This window comes from Gymnodraco acuticeps, unplaced genomic scaffold, assembly GCF_902827175.1.
Source record: "Gymnodraco acuticeps unplaced genomic scaffold, fGymAcu1.1, whole genome shotgun sequence".
NCBI classification, from domain to species: Eukaryota; Metazoa; Chordata; class Actinopteri; order Perciformes; family Bathydraconidae; genus Gymnodraco; species Gymnodraco acuticeps.
The window spans coordinates 2,658,676-2,678,897 of record NW_022990966.1 but is presented as its reverse complement, the minus strand read 5'-3'; the positions used below and the strand labels follow the sequence as shown (position 1 = coordinate 2,678,897).

The following is a 20,222-nucleotide window of genomic DNA, read 5'->3' as shown; positions in this document are numbered from 1 at the left end:
CTTTTTTGGATGTCTTAAATATTTGCAAATAATCCTCTCGTATAAAAGCAGTTATTTACTTACAAAAAAATCAATATCATATAAATTGAACAATATTTTTGTTGTAATTTATTTTATATTAAAACAAAATCCAGTGTTTCCCCCCCCATTCCTGGTAGTAGTAATATTTTTAAGATAATTGAAAAATATTTTGGGTTATTCTTAAAAAAAATGCAACATGGTGCCATTTTAAGATTGCAAAAATAATGTATTTGCGAAGATTGAAAACCGCTAAAATAATCTAAACATTTACCAAAATGGTTTGCACATTTATACACATTAATCTTCCTTTTTGGAAAATGTTGTTTGTTATTGTACCTAAAATGTTACAACATTTTCGAGATATAATATGCTAGACTCTATGCTCACCTTGCTCTCTTCTAATGCATACATTCCTAATAAAGTGCACTTTAGTTTCTCCATTTCCCAGCCTGCAGACCCCTCTCACATTAAATCACTTGAGAGCAGGTCCGTTGGCTGAGCAGCAAAGCCTCTTGGTTAGTAGTAGGTACAGTAGGCATTCTTTTAAAAATGTTTATCATGGTGCCACTCTTTCTTGTTGACATCAATCAATGATAAAAACAAAAAATAATTAATTTGAGAAGGTTGAAAACAGCTAGGGTAATTCTAACACATACATTTCCTATGAAGGCAAGGCAAGTTTATTTATATAGCACCTTTCAACACAAGGCAATTCAAAGTGCTTTACAAAAAAGACATTAAGAAAATGGCATTTAAAATCAGTCATTAAAAAGAAAAGATAATAAAATAAACATTAAAAGAAAAAATACATGAATAAAAGTTACAGTGTAGTTTAAGACGTAAATAGTTCAATTAAAAGCAGCGACAAAAAGAAAAGTCTTTAGTCTGGATTTAAAAGTAGTCAGAGTTGCAGCGGACCTGCAGTTTTCTGGGAGTTTGTTCCAGATATTTGGAGCATAATAATGCTAAATATGAAGGGCCATATAGTTTCTGCAGGTTTGGCGATCATTTCCCAGCCTGCAGACCCCTCTCACATTAAATCAGTCTCTTGAGAGCAGGTCCGTTGGCTGAGCAGCAAAGCCTCTTGGTTAAGGCGGATCTCCTCAGCCCATTAGAGAAATGGTGTTTCCTGCCGTTATAAGAACATGTTGAGTTAATGGTGGTGTCAGGGCTGGCTGTCATGTATCTGCCTTCGGTGTTTTCCTGTCGTTCTGAGCTGGTGTGCGCAGTGGCTGATGGTTAGTCGGAGGTGGGTGGTGTGTGACGCTCAACTCTGACAGATTGGGGAGGTGATAATTGACTTCTGTCATCGATCACTCACTTAGCTTTTCAAATGGCTCTCTGAGACTCTCAAGCTGTGGTGGCTGAGGCTACTTCACTGTTTCTCTCCCGGAATACCCCACTCAGAGGCCAAAGAAGAGACCTTTTTTTTCTATTTGAGGCTGCCATTTTAAAGGCTTCCTGCACACTGGGCTGTCTGGAAATGTTTTCAAAATCAATTTGAGCATTCAGCAATATCTGGAGGTTTTACTACATTTGGAAATTCTATAAATCAGAATCGGCAACAGGTTTATCACCAGGTAGGTTTACACGTACGAGGAATTTGACTTGGTGTCGTGGTGCATACATAAAAGTAAAACAAGAATTAAAAACACAGGTAGAGAACTAGAACATTAAAAATATAGTAAAATATAACAGTAGGGCAAAAAACACAGTTTCGCAATTATTTTAACTGAAATTGCAATTTGCAATAAGGACTGCAGATAGAAATGAGTTATTAGCTCAAATCTGGCATAATTCATCTCTTCTCTTTTCTGAGTTGAATGTATTTGTATGCATGGTCCTTGTTGAAATAAATACATTTCAACAATACATAATAACTTATAACTCAAGTTAATAGAGTAATTGATAATATTTGTAATCCTCATTACCATTGAAACATCAAATGTGTTTTATGAGTCAGTAAGTTCTGATATGTAGGTTGAGATATCTCTACAACGCCACACTATTTAATTAAAAATGGTATTTAAACACATATTTAGCTTTTAACAAATATTGTGCTTCCTGTTTTTTTAATAGTGCACTAGTCCAGATTGGGATTCTGATAACATTCATATTTATTGTGCAGCCATAGTATAACACATTGTAAAATAAAGGAAAACACTTTATCATGAAAATGAATTGACGGCAATAGAGTGATAGTTATAAACCAATGTTTGCACAGCGATGTCTAAAATATTTCCAAATGATCAGTAATAGTAGGTAATCACATTTGCATCCTTATCAAAGTGCTAAATTAGATTAATAGTCCTAGTTTTCATAAACCAATATCGTGCAACAAAAAGTCGGTGAAATGCATGGGCTGGAATAGGGATGTAGGGAATAGTAGATGAAAATTTGGTGATAATTAATTACGAGAAGAATGATGTAACAGCGCCACACTTATGCAGCAAATAATGACGACAAAGATGAGCTGTAGCTATTGAATACTATCTAAAGATGGATTTAACAAACAGAATTATTTACAGAATGAGCAGAACAAAAAGGAGGAAATTAGGTTACATTATCAAATATGCATTCATATCATAATAGGTCTTTTTTTCAAGCTATTATTTGGTATTTTTAATTATGTAATAGGAACATGCACCACTTCAAAACATGTATTACTCATTCTCAAATCCGTCCTTCCAGTATTTTGTAATGAGTTCCCTTCACTGACAGTGACATGTAGGACACCTGAATTAAAATCAAGAACATTCACACATGTCAGGATGAGGGGGGGGGATGTAAGTATGTTATCAACAGGACATATCTCTTCAGGTATTAATTTCTGCCGTATCTACGCTCACTCTGCTGCAGCGATATGGCTGGCTCATTTGGAGTGTAATACTGTACAGCTGAGAGATAAAGAGAACAGGGCCGAGATTATAACCGCCACAGAGAGAACGGAGAATTACCCAAATGAAAAAAGATGAAAAGCCCTCAGAGATAATTAGCCCTGCTATAACTTGTGTAGAGGAGCCAACTCAAGCTGTTTCTTTTTGGGTTCACTTTTGTCTTGGGATCCAGACACACATTGTTCAGCAGGATAACGAACAGCATTGCTGATGACATTAATAATAAGAGCCAGTGGAGAAGCAATGGGATAATACACCACATACATAATTACTAGTCTCCTTTATGGCCCCACAACGTGACAAAGATGTACTTGTGCAACTATGCAAATGTTATTATAATAAAACTGTTTACTTACATTGAGCTAAATACTCCCAAACCATGGTTATGTATGATCATCAACAAGATGAACACTAAATATTATATATTTCTTAATTTGAAATGACAGATTACAGGGAATTAATCATTTACAGAATATTAGAAAACATTAAGAAAATATTATCCTTTGAATCATAGCTACTGCAAAACGTAGTTAAACTAATGGGAAAATGACATTGAAATTAGTTTCAATACTCCTCAAGACTGGTTCTGTATTTTACTGTAAATCAGATGAAATAAGACTTAAATATTCTTTTCTTTTTTTTAATATTACAGATTACAGGGAATTATTTATTTACAGAATATAATAAAATATAAAGACATTATTAACTCATCATCTGTCTCTTTGATTTGTTTATCATACATATATAAAAAGATAAGAAAACCCTTCAAATTCTCCGGACACAAAAATAACTTGTACTAACTCTAAGCCGGCCTCTAAAAAAAAACGTCCTGCTTTAAGATCCTCAGTAACTAGTCAAACCAATAAATGATTACGGGACATTGAAGATGATGACAGTGCTTACAATAGTGATGAGCGCCTGCCTCAGAATGACTAATCGTCAATATTTCAGTAATGATGTTTAATTGTGTTTCCCTCTCTTCCTCCTTGATGCTGTTAGCGGCTACCGTGCTACATGCCCCGCTGATTGTGGGCCCTGTTTGTGATGATTGTACCATAATTTCTCCCTAAATTGCTGTCACCTTTGATCGATCTCACCGCTTTCCACTTTGCCTCAATTTGCATAATCCTCCTGATTTTTTATTTTTATGCCAGCTCAAATCAGACTGAAAAACATTCACATCAATTCAAAGCTGTAGAGGAAAGAGGGGGATCTCTTTTCCTACAAAAAAATGCTTAAGAATGTCTTAAAAAAACGTCACATACAACCTGTTTAGTGTACCAAAAGTATGCATCTGTTGAAGCACGAGGATAATTACTTTCCAAACATACTTTGTGCTGATGCATGCTCATCGTCTGACAGGAGGAACTCTGAATATTCTCCATATGATTAATTCTGTTTCACAGGAAAAGGTGCGGTGAATTCCTGAATCAACCCACCGTGCCTTCTCTGTTATAATAACATATCTTTTCTAGGCCGGCGGCATGACTTTTCACCGTGAAAATCTCTCTGTAGCGTTCTGCGGGAATGATCAGAATACTAAATTGGTGACATTAATTCAAGCTCTTTTGCCACGTTGAAAAAATGGTGGCCACACATGTCATTTTTTCTCGTCTTGATCTCTTCATTGACGTATGGTTTCTCTGCACACACTATCAGTGATAAAATCCAATTTTTGATAATAGCCTGTAGACGGTAATCAAGATAAGATCGCTCTGCGCCTAACAACGACGAGACATTGACGGATTTTCTCTGGAAAATGATATTTAATATGCATGAGGTAAGGAGGGCAGGAAATGAAGCGTCTGTTCAGCAGAGATATTTATGTGCGTGCCTGTTAACCAGAAAGTGTGTTGATAGGTGTGTGTGTATTTCAGTGTCTTCGTTTGTGTACTATATTAGATTCTGGTCGCCTGTTGATCTGAAACGGTGACTGAACTGACTGGTTTCTCCCCTTGGTTTTTTCTCCCTTTTTTCTCCACATGCAGACAAGTCTCAAAGTTTCGTTTTCTTTGATGATGGTAAGATGTGCTAATTGGATGTAAATGTCAGCATCAGCCGCCATGAGGCTGCAATCAGTGGTTTGCTTGTGTACCAATCACCATCAGTATGCCCTTTGTGTTCCCCTCCATGCTCGGGACTGGGTCGATCCATTGAGTCATCAAATGATTACAGACACCAGCAATCCGTCCTCTGTCACAGATATCGATGCCTCTTCAGATCTCCTCCAATCAACGTGACTCCTCTCTTTGTTCCATATTCATTTTACATCGATATCGTGATATGAGACTGGATAAGGTCTTGGATTTTGAATATTGTTAGTGTTTTCCTGGGTTCAACGGCTGCTCACCAGACTTGTAGCTTTACTTAGTAGTTTTATTTTCCTTTACATACATGGTCTATATATTACTGATGATCATTTAGCAACAATCTCCTTGTGTTTATTACTATGTTAGGGCATCGATGTCGTTACAGTTACAATTGATATTGAGGAATTTGGTCAAAAATATTGCAATATGTTTTTCATATGGCCCATATCATATCGCTCTGAGAATTCTTTGATTTCAAGGAGCCAACTTTTACCTTTTTAGTAATAGATATATATTTCCTTGACTTTTTTGGGGAGATTATTTACAAATGTTTTCAAACTGGTCTCTCAATTACAGTAGTTTGTTCGTGTACAAATTAAATCTTCTCCTTGTCTAATTATTTTGTGAAAGCATCAATATCCAACCCTACGATATCTTCACATTATTCACATTATTGAGGTTAGAGATATTTCCTTTTGGAGATTATATATTAGTTTTCAAACTGATCATAAAATGTGAATTTAGCTTTTACAAAACTTGCCTTTGATGTCATATCCATATGGGGCATTGGTTTATTTACCATCAAAGCAATTTGTTTTCATGCAAGCCAATAGAAGATAATGACAACCTCTTTACATAATTAGGATCCACAATCGACCCAGTCCTTGTGGCCCTCTCATTGTGATGTGACATCAGTCGTATGTGATTGGCTGTGACGAATTCCTAATGTACAGTGCCTCGTTTGCCACTGCTGTATAGATCCTTCCTGTGTTTTACTCGCCTCCTTCAAAGTGCCCTCCACTCTCCACGCTTTGAAGGAAACCAATCATCCCCCCTTTGTGTGTGTGTATTCGCTGGAAGGTCTACCGATCAAAGTTAATCTTTAAGACGTCATAAAATCATCGAGATTCACTGAGCTCTCCTTGCCCAAAGGCTCATGGCTGTTTCACACACTGACACAGAAACAAAGAACCTCAGTGTGTGTGTTGTACGTCTATCACTGTAGATTTCCCGCTGATGTTAAACTGGTGCGTCAGCCAAAATAAATATTAACATCAGTGTTTTTGAACCGCTTAAGCGTAATTTATTTGTCTCTCTCTCTTGTTTGTGACAGAGTGGATTATCCACGTTTGATTTACAGAAATTGCAATCAGTTCCCCCCCCCCTCAAACCAAACCGTGTGAATAATGCAGTAAAGAAAAACCCAACAAACATCCACAGAGATCAAAGGGGCCAATCCAGCCATCCGGTTTCGCCTCCCTCATATTTTTTCATCACTTTCCATTGAAGTTTGTCACATTTGATATGCTGCATCTGTGGTTTCTCTTTTCTCCCTTTCTGTGTATGGAAACGGTTGTGCTCGCATACCAAAAGCTGATGAAACTGTGCAGAAATCTTCACTTAAGTGACAAGTGTCAAATGTGCAAGTCTTAATTAGTCTGCCACTTGATCACATAAGAAACCTTACTCACACACTTCCCACATATTCATAGAGGAGAATTCAGGGCATTGAGTTGCATTCCTTTCTATGAAGAGGTTAAACTGACAGTAGGTTGGAATGACCTCTCACACAGAGAATATTGATCGTTTGTTTCCAATTTTAAGTCCTCCTATCAAATATGTATTTATTTATGGATGTTTTAACCTTCGCTGCACAGAAAGAGTTTGACAAACAATTCATTTGTTTCTCCAAACTCGCCTTGAATCTCTGTTGAAGTTGTGAAAACAAACAGGATTTTTACAATCTTTGCAACTACTGCAGAAGCGATTAGTCGTCCAGTATTAATTTGTTCACTGATTGATACTTTAAACCTCACGTACACTGTTGATGGAGTTGTCAACTTTTATGAGGAAAAATGTTTCTCATATTCATGGCAGATACAAAAACAAAATTAAAAATGTAATCACAAAACTAACTAACTATTCATTCAGTCGTTTTGTGAAAGCTTGCCACGCGTATTGATAGTGATAGTCAACCCTGAACACCTGCATTCATGCTTTGTTCTAGCGGTTGAATTATTTCCAATGCTGAATCTCTCTCACTTAGAAACACAAAATGAATTGCCACTGGAAGATATTGAAGTATGAAGGCTAGCAGTGTGAGCTTCTCTCTGGTGGTCTGACATGTATCCTGTTGATATGGAAGACCACAAAACCCCCTCGCACATTTATGCTTCTGTCTCCCACATCTTCACCTCTCTCTCTGGTAACATCTACTTTTCATCACATTTCACTCTTCTCGTTATCTTTTGATCTTTTCTTTGTTCTCTTTGCATGGCCCTCTCTTGCTATCCCTCCCCTCCTCTCCTCACTGACGTCAATAAGAAATTGGATGGTTTTTGATTATTACATGGCTGTCAGGCTTACTGCTATTAATTGAATTGAATCCCAGTCCATCTCCTTTACTTCTCCATCCCTTCCCTCCCTCTCTGTCTCCCTCTCCCTTCTTATTTTCCTTCTTGTTTGTTCTTTGTTTTTGCTATCATTTTTCTCCCCCCTTCATTCCCTTGGTGTTCCTTTGCCCCTGTTTCTGCTTCTCTCAGTTTCGTGTCTCCTCCTTCTCGTGTCTCAATGTTTCTTCCTTTTCCTCCCGCCTTTTTCTCCCGCTCTCTTCCACCCTCATGTGCCAGCTTTTCCTTCCTCTTGTCATTTTTCTTTCTCTACAGGCTTCTTTTCATCCTTTTTATATACCCCTCGTACTCTTGTCTCCCCCCCTCTCTCTCCTCTCTGATGCTGGCTCTCACTCCTTGAGCACTGTGATACTGTTGTCATGGTGACGCCCATCATTTTCTGGCATGAATGGAGGACAGTTTATTGATGAGACGGCATGGTAAAAGAGAGAGGGTGATGGAGAGGAAGACAAAGACAGACGGAAAGAAAAAGGGGTAACCAGTGGCAGGGAACATCTGAATGATATGGAAATGATCGTCCCCGCTGCTCACCATACAAAACATTTCCACTCGGTAATTTTCTCAGTGCTGATGAGTCGAGAAAATTGCGAGCTGAAAAACGCTGAATCTTGTCGAGGGGTTTTAGGATAGTCGGGGTTGCTGGAGAATATCCCCCCAAACACTATTATCCATCCCTGTGAGTGTGAGAAAGGAGATTCCTCTCTTATTAGGAAGCAGCGAGCTGGTTCCCCCGTGTGTCCCTAGCTGCCCGTGTTTAATGATTTGTCTTGTTGTAAACATGGTCAGAATAATGTGTTTTTGTTTCATCTGCGAATACGGGCGTTGGTGTTATCCGGGGTTGGATGGACACTGTCATTAGTTTGTCGTTGCTGCAGTGTTTGCACACAGTGCAGACTGGCAGAAGCTATTAAAGCAGAAGGCGAGCTTGTTAGAAACTTCTGATGTAGACATCACATTGAGAGGCTTGGCACAGCAGACAGAGATGCAGACAGAGACATACTTCTATGGAGGGTTTTTAGGCATTCGGCTCACACCATTAGGCTGGATGAAGAAATCAGAGCCAGTTTTATATATTTAAAGCATAAATGCGGTAATGAATGTGTACATGTTTAGGATAGTTTAAGGCAGCTAACAATCATTTCTTGTACGAGAAGGATTTAACAGTGTAGCAGAGAATAAGAACATGTGAGGATAAACTGGACTGGAGGTGGATCTCATCTGACTTGTGTTTGACCTCTGACCTTTCCCCTAAGTGCACCTGCTGTCAGAGACGATCCAGGGAGCTACAGCCACCGCCACCGGCATCCAGTACCAGCAGTCCTGGCTCTGCATCCTGTAAGACATCATGTGTCTGTTGAAATATTGATGTAATACAAGAGGTTAACCAACAATAATCAATCCAGAATGTTTGTGAATGTATAGATGTATTCTAGCATCTCAAATGAAAAAACAATCTGCCTCTCCCGCTGTTAGTTACATTCAAATCAAATGGAATATTTGTGGTTTGAGATTTTGCTTGAGAAACAGTCTGTAGGCATCACATTTTATTTTACAATTCATAGACTAACCAATCAATGGATTAAATGGAATACATCAATTTATAATTTGTAAAGGGTTTTGGAATAAAATAAAACGTATTTTAATCCTGATAATATCAGTGTTGGAAGAAGTGTTTGTCATTTAATTTGGAGGAGTTGTAGATTTGAGGAGGTAAAATCATTGATTTCCCTAAACATGAAAATTAAAGAATATAAATAAAAAATGACTACTTTTTGAGATACTGTACATGGATTTATTTCGAAGTGAGAATATGTGAAGGTGGTAAAATAGTCATGTTTGAAACAATTCAATATTTCTGTTGAACTGCAGGATTGAGTGTGGAAAGCCTCTGCAGAATATTTACGTGTGAACATTAACATATACGTGTGTGTGTGTGTGTGTGTGTGTGTGTGTGTGTGTGTGTGTGTGTGTGTGTGTGTGTGTGTGTGTGTGTGTGTGTGTGTGTGTGTGTGTGTGTGTGTGTGTGTGTGTGTGTGTGTGTGTGTGTGTGTGTGTGTGTGTGTGTGTGTGTGTGTGTGTGTGTGTGTGTGTGTGTGTGTGTGTGTGTGTGTGTGTGTGTGTGTGTGTGTGTGTGTGTGTGTGTGTGTGTGTGTGTGTGTGTGTGTGTGTGTGTGTGAGATCGCCGGCTCACCAAGCACATTTAAATATTGTCTACCTGTTGCTGCAGAGAGAGAGAGGTTAATCTATGGAAATGAAGGTGAGGTGAGGCGGTGACATTTATAACAACCTCTTCCTTCTCCCTCTGCTCTCCAGCTGCAACGTGAAGTATCTCCAGAGGCGTCACGTGTGCATCTCCCGCCTGGAGAGGCCACAAAACTGGGGGGAGAACTGCTGCGAGGTCCGCTATGTCATCCTGATCCTCGCCCCGTCCAAAATGGTAACTGCCGCCCCCCCGAGGGAGGAAATGATACGGGGGGATTTATGTCACTTTGCTGCATTACTGAGACATTTGAAGACCAACTTGTTTGGCATTTATTAATATATATTCTTATATTCTTTACATTATCTACCGTATTTGTCCTTTTGTCCTTATTTATGAATTAGCTTTTTAGTTCTTCAATTAATCACTAATAACGGGCTGTGAAGAAATGTTCTCTCCTCTTAGCAGAAGTGTTATAGTCATGTAAAGTGTGTTAGCTGCAGGTGTATGGGTTAGTAAAGTCCATCTCACTGTAATCATCCCTAATTGATCATTTGCATACCCTCCTGCTTTCATCTACTGTAACTAAAAGAACGTGTATTAGTTCCAACTTTTAATGTTATTCTCCTCTTGAAAATGCTGGTCCAGTCTGCCACCTGTCATGAGTCCAATTAAGTTTTGTTTGCTTAAAAGCATGCTCAGTTCTGCATGAAACTATTGAATGGATAAGGATCACTATATTTCTGCGTTTGCATATTTTCACCCCCAAATGCACAGGTTAGTTTTCAACAGGATTGTATGGCTCCATGCCTCTAAATACCTGTTGTGTTGCTTCCTTCAAGAAGACCATAATCACATGTTAGACACAATCATGTTGTGATGATGACAGTTTGGAAAATGGTTTTCGTAATTGAAACAGAAATGAACCACAGTATTTACATCACATGACATAATCAAACAATGAAACCACAGAATGCTACGACATTTATTTGAGGGGCTCTGTCAGGCTGTGTTATATGGGAGTAGTAACAGTGTAATTACGGTGTAATATAGGGGTCTTTTTGGTGTTACATGGGTGTAATATGGTTCTAATATTAGTGAAACGTTGATGTGAGGACAGTGTAACATGGGAGTAATAACAGTGTAATAACGGTGTATTATGGGTTTAAAATGGGTCTAATAACAGTGTAACCTTGGCAAAATAAGGGAGTAATATGGGCGTAATAACAGTGTATTATGGGTGTAAGGTAAAACATATCGAATCAATCACATTTCCAAAATATTGACTGCCCATTTAAGGGTGAAAGAAATATAAATCTTAATTTTAGGTTAATTTGCTTCCAGTTTTTCTTGCGTTTTATATTTCAATTCACTAAAATATAGAAAGTGCTACTGAAAGAGCAGCTAATCTGTCTGTTGAACTGAATCCAATCCAAAGCCCTCACAGCGTTTTGTGTGGGCGCGAGTGTCCTGGCCGTCGGGTCACTGTTGAGCAGTATTGCTGTTTCTCCTTCAGCCTCTGCTGTTGCCGATGGAGTGCCACATATCCTGTAATACCCTTCTCTCCCATCAAAACATGAACTCTTTCTTCTTCCCATCAAACCACTCAGCCCTTCTGTCCTCCACTGCTTCATCCTGAGCTTTTAGCACACACACACACACACACACACGCACACACACACACACACACACACACACTCACACACACACACACACACACACACACACACACACACACACACACACACACACACACACACACACACTTCACTCTCCCATCTTCACATGGCACTGATTGTTGTTCCTCTCTCGATTGGAAACCTCCAATCCTACACCGTCTCTCTGCTGTAAAAAAGGGATTTATTCATGCTGTGCCTACTTTTAGTGTGGTATCCCCCACTAAGAACTCAATTTTCCCGACCCACCATCAAACTGTGGAACCACCAGGGGGCTGGAGTGACCCTGGCAATCAGCGATGCTTCAGCTAACTGCATCGGGTTTTCTGTTTGTTTGTTTGTGTGGCTCTGTTTTCCCCATGAGCCCTCCCTTTTTTTCAAAAATACTTCCAGCGCCCTCCTTGCCAGTCCTGCATGCAGCAATCACAACCACTAATGGCCTTCTCGGAGACATTAATCTAAGCCCCAAGTAAACATAAAGCACTGTTATGTCTCAATGAACCTTGATGGGCACTGGTTCTGCGACAAGAAACCTTTGAAGGGGCATGATGATAATTATAATGGGAATTCCTTTGGTGGGCAAATGTGTGTAGTCATGTTGCGTGTGAGTACTTCCATCACACACCATTTAGAAAGCTTCACAGCATTTGTGGCTTTTTTCGTTGTCTTTACCCAGCGTGGATGTGCTGAACGTGACCTTTCTTTAAAAGTGCTGTTTCTCATTCACTGTTGCCCTCAAAGAAGCTCCTCTACTGTAGCTCCACTGCTAGTTGAACAAGCTTCCCTCAGTCTTTGATGTTGATCGCACAGTGTTAATCACAGTTGGCTACATTTCTACACACACACTTTCCCAGTTTCTCTGGTTAATCAATCTAATGACCTTCAAACCAAGAGGATAAATCCAACTGAATATGTTGTTCTCTCCACTTTTCCTCTACAAGCAGGTCACATTTCTCAAATATCAGCATTGATGAGACAATGACACTTATTGTTCCTAGTAGATTCCAGTAGAAAAGCATTGTTGATCCCATGAATGTTCCACTACTGTCACCATCAGGTGGATATGTCAATACAGCTATTTGATGGTATCATGAAATGCACACATGACATTCATTTCCCCTCATTTTCACTTGATTAATTGTAATGATCCAATGACTGAAATCAAATCATCATCTCCTTATTCAACAATTCGGAAGATGTTTCGCATTATGGGCCCGTTTAAGAGAAGCTAATTGTTTGGATAAACAAACGTAGTAATGCAGCGTAACATTATTCATGCTCCTGTTGATTGGTGCCTAATTTACGTTACAAAGGTAGGTCCAAGTGAGTCACTCGAGGTTTCAAGGATAAACAAACATCTCAATAGGAAACACATTTTCACCCTAACATCCCACCTACACAGACTTTGGTGCCTTTTGTACACTTCTATTTCCTTAGAAGTAGTTATATAAATATATGGATTATATATACATTGAAATGCATTGTTTTTTGTAGGCACACTCTAACAGTGAATGAGAACAAACCCCGCAGTCGGGCTGAAGGTGCTTTATTGTGAAAGCAAGCCTTTACATTCATCGAGATCCATTCTCTGGGCTCTGGTTGATATTCAGTCAACACTGTGAAAAAGCTTAAAGGCTTTAGTTGCTCTGTTTGCTGCAGCTGCTTCTACTGCACGCGCTGAGCCCCTCCATGTCGGTATCATCATTCCCTGGCACACCGTCTCAGAGCCTCCCAGGACATTATTACCATCGCCCTGTGCCTTGTGATGGCATTATTTCCAACAGATGTGGGAAAAAGCGCCCCAAACACCCGACTCCAAACCTGTCCGTTTGTTGAAGCAGAAATGTTTACATAGTCTTTATTATCAGACCAGATTCTATATATCCAGAACTGCATTGGAAATAGAAGCATGAGTTTCAGTGCATTACATTAAATATGTGTTGCAAGTAAGAGATATTCAATAATGGCATTTTAAGTTGTGATTGCTTATAGATTGCAATATGATACAACACATTTTGAATTGAAAGGGAAATTAAATTATACATAAATTGACCAGGTGAAAATGTTTTTGGCAAATTAAACACCAGGAAAACAATTCGATTTAAAAATAAATAAATATATATAACATTTCTAATAGTATTTATGACAGTATATAGTGATCTAGATTCTAGACCAATACCATTTTTTAAATTGTGATATTTTGACCTTTTTAAGCCATACATTTGAATAAAAAAATGAAGCTGCAGTGATCTCGACTTTTGTTTAAACATTTGCTGACCTAATTGGTGTAGTTTGAAAGAGGTAGAAGTAAACCAGCAGGGAAAGATATTTTGACTTTGTGATTCCCTTAAGATCTACAAAGCGTTGCAGCATCTTTCAGCTTATTGTTTTAGTTTACTAAAACGCTACATTACTCTTTTAAATTACCTCAAAACACAAACCATTGCCATTTTCCACCTCATGAGGCAGCTGTTCTGTATGCTAAAGCTTTGAAAAACACAACCGTCTTACTGGCTAAACGGCAAGATATGTCCCTTGCATGATGGTGGAGACCAAAACTGAGCGAAAAGCAGAATGAAAAAAATTCGACTTCAATTCATCAGCTGGACGCAAACACCACTCCAGTGTAATCCTTATGTTGTTCTATGTCAACTCATTGCATACAAAAGGAACTATTAAGCCATTAGGTTATACTATGTCAGTGTTGTCACTACAGCTACATGTTATTGGTTTTACATTGGTTTAACAACCAGCCATCTTCACAATGCATCACCTCTTCCATATGCTCTCCCTTACAGAAAAGCACCAAGACGGCGATGGAGCTGGGCAGGACGTTCGCCACGCTCTTCTCCGACATCTCCTTCAGGCAGAAGCTCCTGGAGACCAAGACCCAGCAGGAGTTTAAGGAGGCGCTGGTGTTCCAGAGGCACCAGCTGACTGCAACCCTCCAGCAGCCCACCGCCCTGGGGAAGGAAGAGACGGACCCCCGCAGTCAAAAGCCCCTCGAGGTGGGTACCGGTTTTTATATGTGTGTGTGAGAAGCATATCCTGTGTGCACAACCTTTCAGTGTAAGGCGATGAGGCACATTTCCACACATTATAAAGCACCGTCTATTCACATTATGAGTCATTTCCCGTGCCCTGAGATGAGGCTTCGTTAGCACTCACTAATTTTCCTCTTCATGTCAGACTTAATGAATTTCCCGAAATCTTGTCCTCCTATATCTTCCTCCTCACCTTTTACCTACGTCTCCTCATCTCATTTCTATACAGCGCTCTGAATAGATATACAACTATGCACATTCATTTACACATTTCAACTTTCTTTTTTACCCCGCTTCCAATTATTTTTTCATTTCTAACACCCCACCTCCTCCTCCTCCTCATCATCATCATCCTCTTCCTCCTCTTCGCTCAGTTGGCGTGACTCCTCCATCTTTTCCCTCCACCTAATCAATCAGCATCAACTCCTGCCAGGCCTCCTCAGTGGGCAAATGACCTTACATCTCTCACAGTCCTGTCAGATCTCCCCACCCTTTAGCTACATGTACACACACACACACACACACACACACACACACACACACACACACACACACACACACACACACACACACACACACACACACACACACACACAAACCACACACACACACACCTCTAGAGGGGCTCTGCTCAATGCCACAGAGCAACATTTCCTCTTAATGTTGCCGTTGACAGGCCAGGGCTCCCAGACATTTCCCCTTTTTTTATAGTGCTGGATTTTGTTAGGTGTTTATCCCAGGGCTTGAAAGGCTCAGTGCCACTCAGTGAAAGCGCGATATATAGAGAGAGAGAGAGACAGAAAAGGCGAAAGAGGGATGGTAGGTGGTGGAGCAGGTGAAATTAAGAGGGAACAGAAAATGAGAGACCACCTCCTTCCTTTTTCGAAAATTGGCATCGGACCACCTGCAAGAACACACCACTTTCCTACACTTTACAAAAACAAGGCCAAATGGTTTGTTTTGTGTTTTTATGTTTTTCCTTCCCATTGCCTCTCTCTATCGACCGTTTAGGAAGAATGGCTAACAAGTGGACAGTAATTCCAAAGCGAGACTTTTGTTTATCGAACCTGAGCAAAGAGCTGGTGATAAGGCCCCACACACACACACACACACCCACACACACACCATGTATACATTACTTCAGGGGACATTACATTGACTTACATGCATTTCCTGGAGACTTATCCTAACCTTAACCATAACCAACACATGCCTAACCCTAACCCTAACCAAGTCTTCACCCTAAAATTAATGATTCCCCTCATGGGGACCTCCATTTTGTCCACACACACACACACACACACACACACACACACACACACACACACACACACACACACACACACACACACACACACACACACACACACACACACACACACACACACCACACACACACACACACACACACACACACACACACACACACACACACACACACACACACACACACACAGGGCTCCCTTGTAATAATAAATGATTCCATGATGTATGAGGATTTAATGGATGAACAGTCCTTGTTGAGCAAGCGTGTGTGGCTTCATAAAACTAGCCGGCGCACTCAGGGAGAAAAGCAGAGATGCTGTTGTTTTGTTTTCAGGTTGTTTAAAAATGCTCCGTTCTGCCAAAAAACGTCAAAAGTCTTACGGATGACGAATGAGGCAGGAGTGATTTTCCTAGGGGCTTTTCCTACTCGCACACACACCTTCGTCACCCCTAGTTGTGTAATGCCATGTTCAACAAGAAAATGAAACATTCGGTAATTAGATCATTTGCTTAATAAGCTCAAGAAGGACTGCTCATTTGCTCTATCGTGTTTAACCTTAAAGCTTATGTTTTAAAGAAGCACTTTATGTCTCTCTCTGTGAATCACGTGTTTCTTTCCCCAGCGTCTTCCTCTTGACATCTCTAAAAATAATCTTCCATCCCTTGCAGTTAGCTGTCGTCTCTTCGTGATTCTTGATCGTTCAGGGATCTTTTTTTAAATCTACACAAAATGTAGTCCAGCTGATCTGCTTACTTTGTTTTGGATTACGCAAGTGAAGCTTTCCTCGGACTATCTCGTTAAGTTTTATGATTTCAAATCAGCTTTCCGAAAGCCCCCTGTGGAATCACCAGGGTCTTAGCTGAATCATCAAATGGGTCATTTTTCATTTGTATTTCATTGTCCATAGCACAGTGCACCATGGAATAAAGTGTATGAGTGGTATACAGCCTCTGGCTTTGTGTGTTGTTGCAGACTTGGGGGTCACCATTACAAATGATCAAAATGCCTTGGAGCAAAATGTTAACTTTCCAAAAACGTGATACACTAAAAAGGAAAACGGAACTAGCTTGTGAAGCACTCGTTTTTGTTAAGCTGGTTACGGTTTCTCCAAATGGGATAAAAACTAGTCCTACAAATACCAACCAGAGCCACCTATAGGCGAAGAAAGAAAATGCTTCTGCCATTTTAACGGCTACATTTGCACAAACAATCAATGAGTGCAGTTTTGTCTCCACTATATAAGTTTATGTGTTTCCCTTTATTTGAAAAATGTCTACCTAGCAAAAAAGGTAAATATCATAATTTATTTTCTCACATTTTGCTTTATCATTATTAAAGTGAAAACTCAAAAAAACGATATAACAATACAATTTCGCTTGTGCCTGGAAACACAAAAAACCTTTGAAGATTGTGTTATCTAATATTGCTCTTTCTAAACAACAACAGATGTGTAAAGTTTAACATTAATATATTCTGCGCCAAACACAGAATCAACCCACATTGCAAAATCACTCTTTTTTTAATAAGCAAATCAAATCTGCGTCTGTTGATGGTTCACACTGGCATGTTTACTCCTACAGATTACCGCTGATACTTAGCCACGTGTGTGTAACCTTTCCTCTTGTGTCCACAGTATAAAGACTTCTTAAGAGCCGGCCGGGGGATTTACGAGGACCTGTGCCGCCGTCTACCTCACTACCCCTCCGACTTCACAGATGGTGAGCTGGCCCTTATTGTAGTGAGAGTGACTCATCTTCCTTAATGTGCCAGGGTGCTCTGGCAGCTCCTCGTTTGTCTGCCACCCTTTGCCTCGGACACCCCTGTGCTCCATCTGTGTCACATCTAGCGTTGTCTCCTGCTAAAATGTCTTGCTGCTCCAATATGGTCCAACATCAATGTAATTTCCCAGGTCATCAGGCAAGCATATTGCGCTGTACATTGCAGAGTGGAGGTTTTATTGACTCTTCAAATCCTTCTCTATCGGTGAAAAGGTTTCTGTCATCAGTCAAATGAAAGTACACATGTTGCTTGACCTTTATAATTTAGCATTTATATATATATATATTTCTATACAGTATGAATATGTTTCTGTTTAGCAGCAACTAGAGATGCTTCCAAATTTCAGGGAATAATTTCACTCAGTTTTCGTTTTGAAGTGAACGCAAATGCTTGATTTAATTAGATACATTAACTCTGTTGACCTTGATTGTTGTAAAGAAAGTACATTTATGGAGAGAGAGAGTTTTTGCGGCTGCTCTCTTTTAGTCACTACTCATTTCATAACATCCAAACATGTATATCAGGCTGTAAATAAAAAACAAAGATACTTCTGTCTTGTGAGGGTCATCAGATAATGATCCTGTAATGGATGTCACAGGACCAAAATCCTTGCGATCACATTATAGCCATATCTAACTGTTTTATTCCAAAGCAAGTTATCTATCATTACTATAATAGCGATAACTGCTCTTAAAGTGGCCGTATTATTCGAATTGAAGGGTTCATTTTTTATTTTCTACCTCTACTGCGACATGTCTCCATGTTTTAATATTCGAAAAGCTCTCATACTACCTGTGCTGCAGCACCTCTTTTCACCCTCTGTCTGAAACCAGAGCCCAGTCTGCTCTGATTGGTTAGCTGGACGGCTCTGTTGTGATTGGTCAACTTCTTAGCGGAGAGTGTGTGGGAGAGAAACTCTCTCTGGAGAGAACTTGGGGATTTTAGCCTCTGCAGACCATTTACATGCACTAAAACCTATATAACACAGTAGGAAAGGGAAAACCCAGAAAACATAATGCCTCTTTAAAAAATGATGTTTTAGTTTTTAATGGGCAGTATTTAGTATAAGCCTTTATAAAATAGTTGTACCATATGTACTCGATGTTTCCGTACTGCGGAGGCCCTGAATGATGTTGTCTGTTAATGTTTTTGTCACCTCGAAATGAAAGCCTCCTCCGCTCCATTATGAGGTGAACATGACTCATGTGTTTGTGTTTTTCTCCCCTCAGGTATAGTCGGCAGTAATAAAACTCTGCTGAAGTACATGACCACCGCCATCTTCCTCTACATCGCCATCCTCCTCCCCGCCATCGCCTTCGGATCCCTCAACGACGAGAGCACACGTGGGGAGATAGGTACGAGCATGTCTGAACAGAGTTGGGAGGTTACTTTGAAATGTCTTCCGTTACAATTACTAGTAACCTGTACACAAAAAACAACTGGTAAAGGGTAGTGACAGCTGTCTATGTAGATAGATGGATAGATAGACAGATAGACAGACAGACAGACGGACGGACGGACGGACGGACGGACGGACGGACGACAGACAGACAGACAGACAGATAGATAGATAGATAGATAGATGGATGGATGGATGGATAGATATATAGATATATAGATGGATGGGTACTTTATTGATCCCAATTTGGGAAATGTTAGCATAAAAACACAAGGCAATGTACATAAGAGAAATTAAGACACAAGAAATAAACATTCCAAAATATTTCAGAAATAGAAATAAAAAAGCATTACAAATTAAAAAAGTTAAAGAATAGAAAATAGAAAATATATATACATGTGGAAATACAAATTTCCAGTAACAAATATAATGCAGGATATAATTGTGCAAGAATGGATTATTCAATTTTAAATAGAACATGAATGTAAAATGTACAGTGGGAGTTTAAGTCCAGTTATTAAGAGATGCTATGGAGCCGAGTGTCCAAAAGTGTCATGTAGCAGCATATAGAAATATGGATTAGTAAAGCTTTAGAATGGAGTAAAATAAAAGTTGTTTTGATCATATAACCTCCCTGTTTGCTTAATCTAATTTCCTCCAGCTTGTTTTCAGCTTTACAGAAGAAACTTGCTGATTCATGAGATTAATGAGTACCCATCAGTACTTCCTCCTGAGTTTTCTCTGTGTGTGTCCTCTCTGGCCAGATGTTCGGAAGACCATCATCGGCCAAAGCATCGGCGGGGTCATCTACTCATTGTTCGCCGGCTCTCCTCTAGTCATCCCCCTCACCACCGCGCCCCTCGCCATCTTCATCAGCGGTAGGCTTTCCCCTCTTTCACCCAGCTCTGCTCAGCCAACACACACTTATCTTTTCACAGTTTCTGCCGACTGTTGATTTGAAAAAGTAGCCCGGGGTCAGGGGGGGGGGGGGACTACATCGAAAATCAAGAGAAGGAGGTGCCCAACCGTGTAGAACAGCACCTAGAAACTCCTCATCTGCTCCTTCTTTAACCAGAAAACAGCACCTTTGGAGTCATTTAGCTGTTTTTCACACCAAGGCATGTGTTGGCTATGAGTGTTCCTGGTGCAGTGAAGAAAAAAGCTGAATCAAGATAATGTTTTCATCACAGAGAGAAAGGGAGTTTTGTGACAGTTGTTA

At 39.7% G+C, this 20,222-nt stretch overlaps 1 protein-coding gene across 5 annotated transcripts in view; it reads left to right on the top strand.

The window, feature by feature from the left end:
* Positions 1-20,222, top strand: part of slc4a11 (solute carrier family 4 member 11) — a 158,926-nt gene that overhangs the window by 116,479 nt on the left and 22,225 nt on the right. For 3 of the 5 annotated variants that reach the window (XM_034235384.1, XM_034235385.1, XM_034235387.1), the window contains exons 6-12: positions 4,907-4,939; positions 8,892-8,973; positions 9,952-10,075; positions 14,313-14,522; positions 17,459-17,543; positions 18,834-18,959; positions 19,768-19,881. In XM_034235384.1, coding sequence (XP_034091275.1) covers positions 4,907-4,939; positions 8,892-8,973; positions 9,952-10,075; positions 14,313-14,522; positions 17,459-17,543; positions 18,834-18,959; positions 19,768-19,881 — 774 coding nt within the window. Of the gene's footprint in view, positions 1-4,906; positions 4,940-4,967; positions 5,155-8,891; positions 8,974-9,951; positions 10,076-14,312; positions 14,523-17,458; positions 17,544-18,833; positions 18,960-19,767; positions 19,882-20,222 lie in introns of those variants that run through there. The other 2 variants (XM_034235389.1, XM_034235388.1) reach the window with 2 other exon arrangements.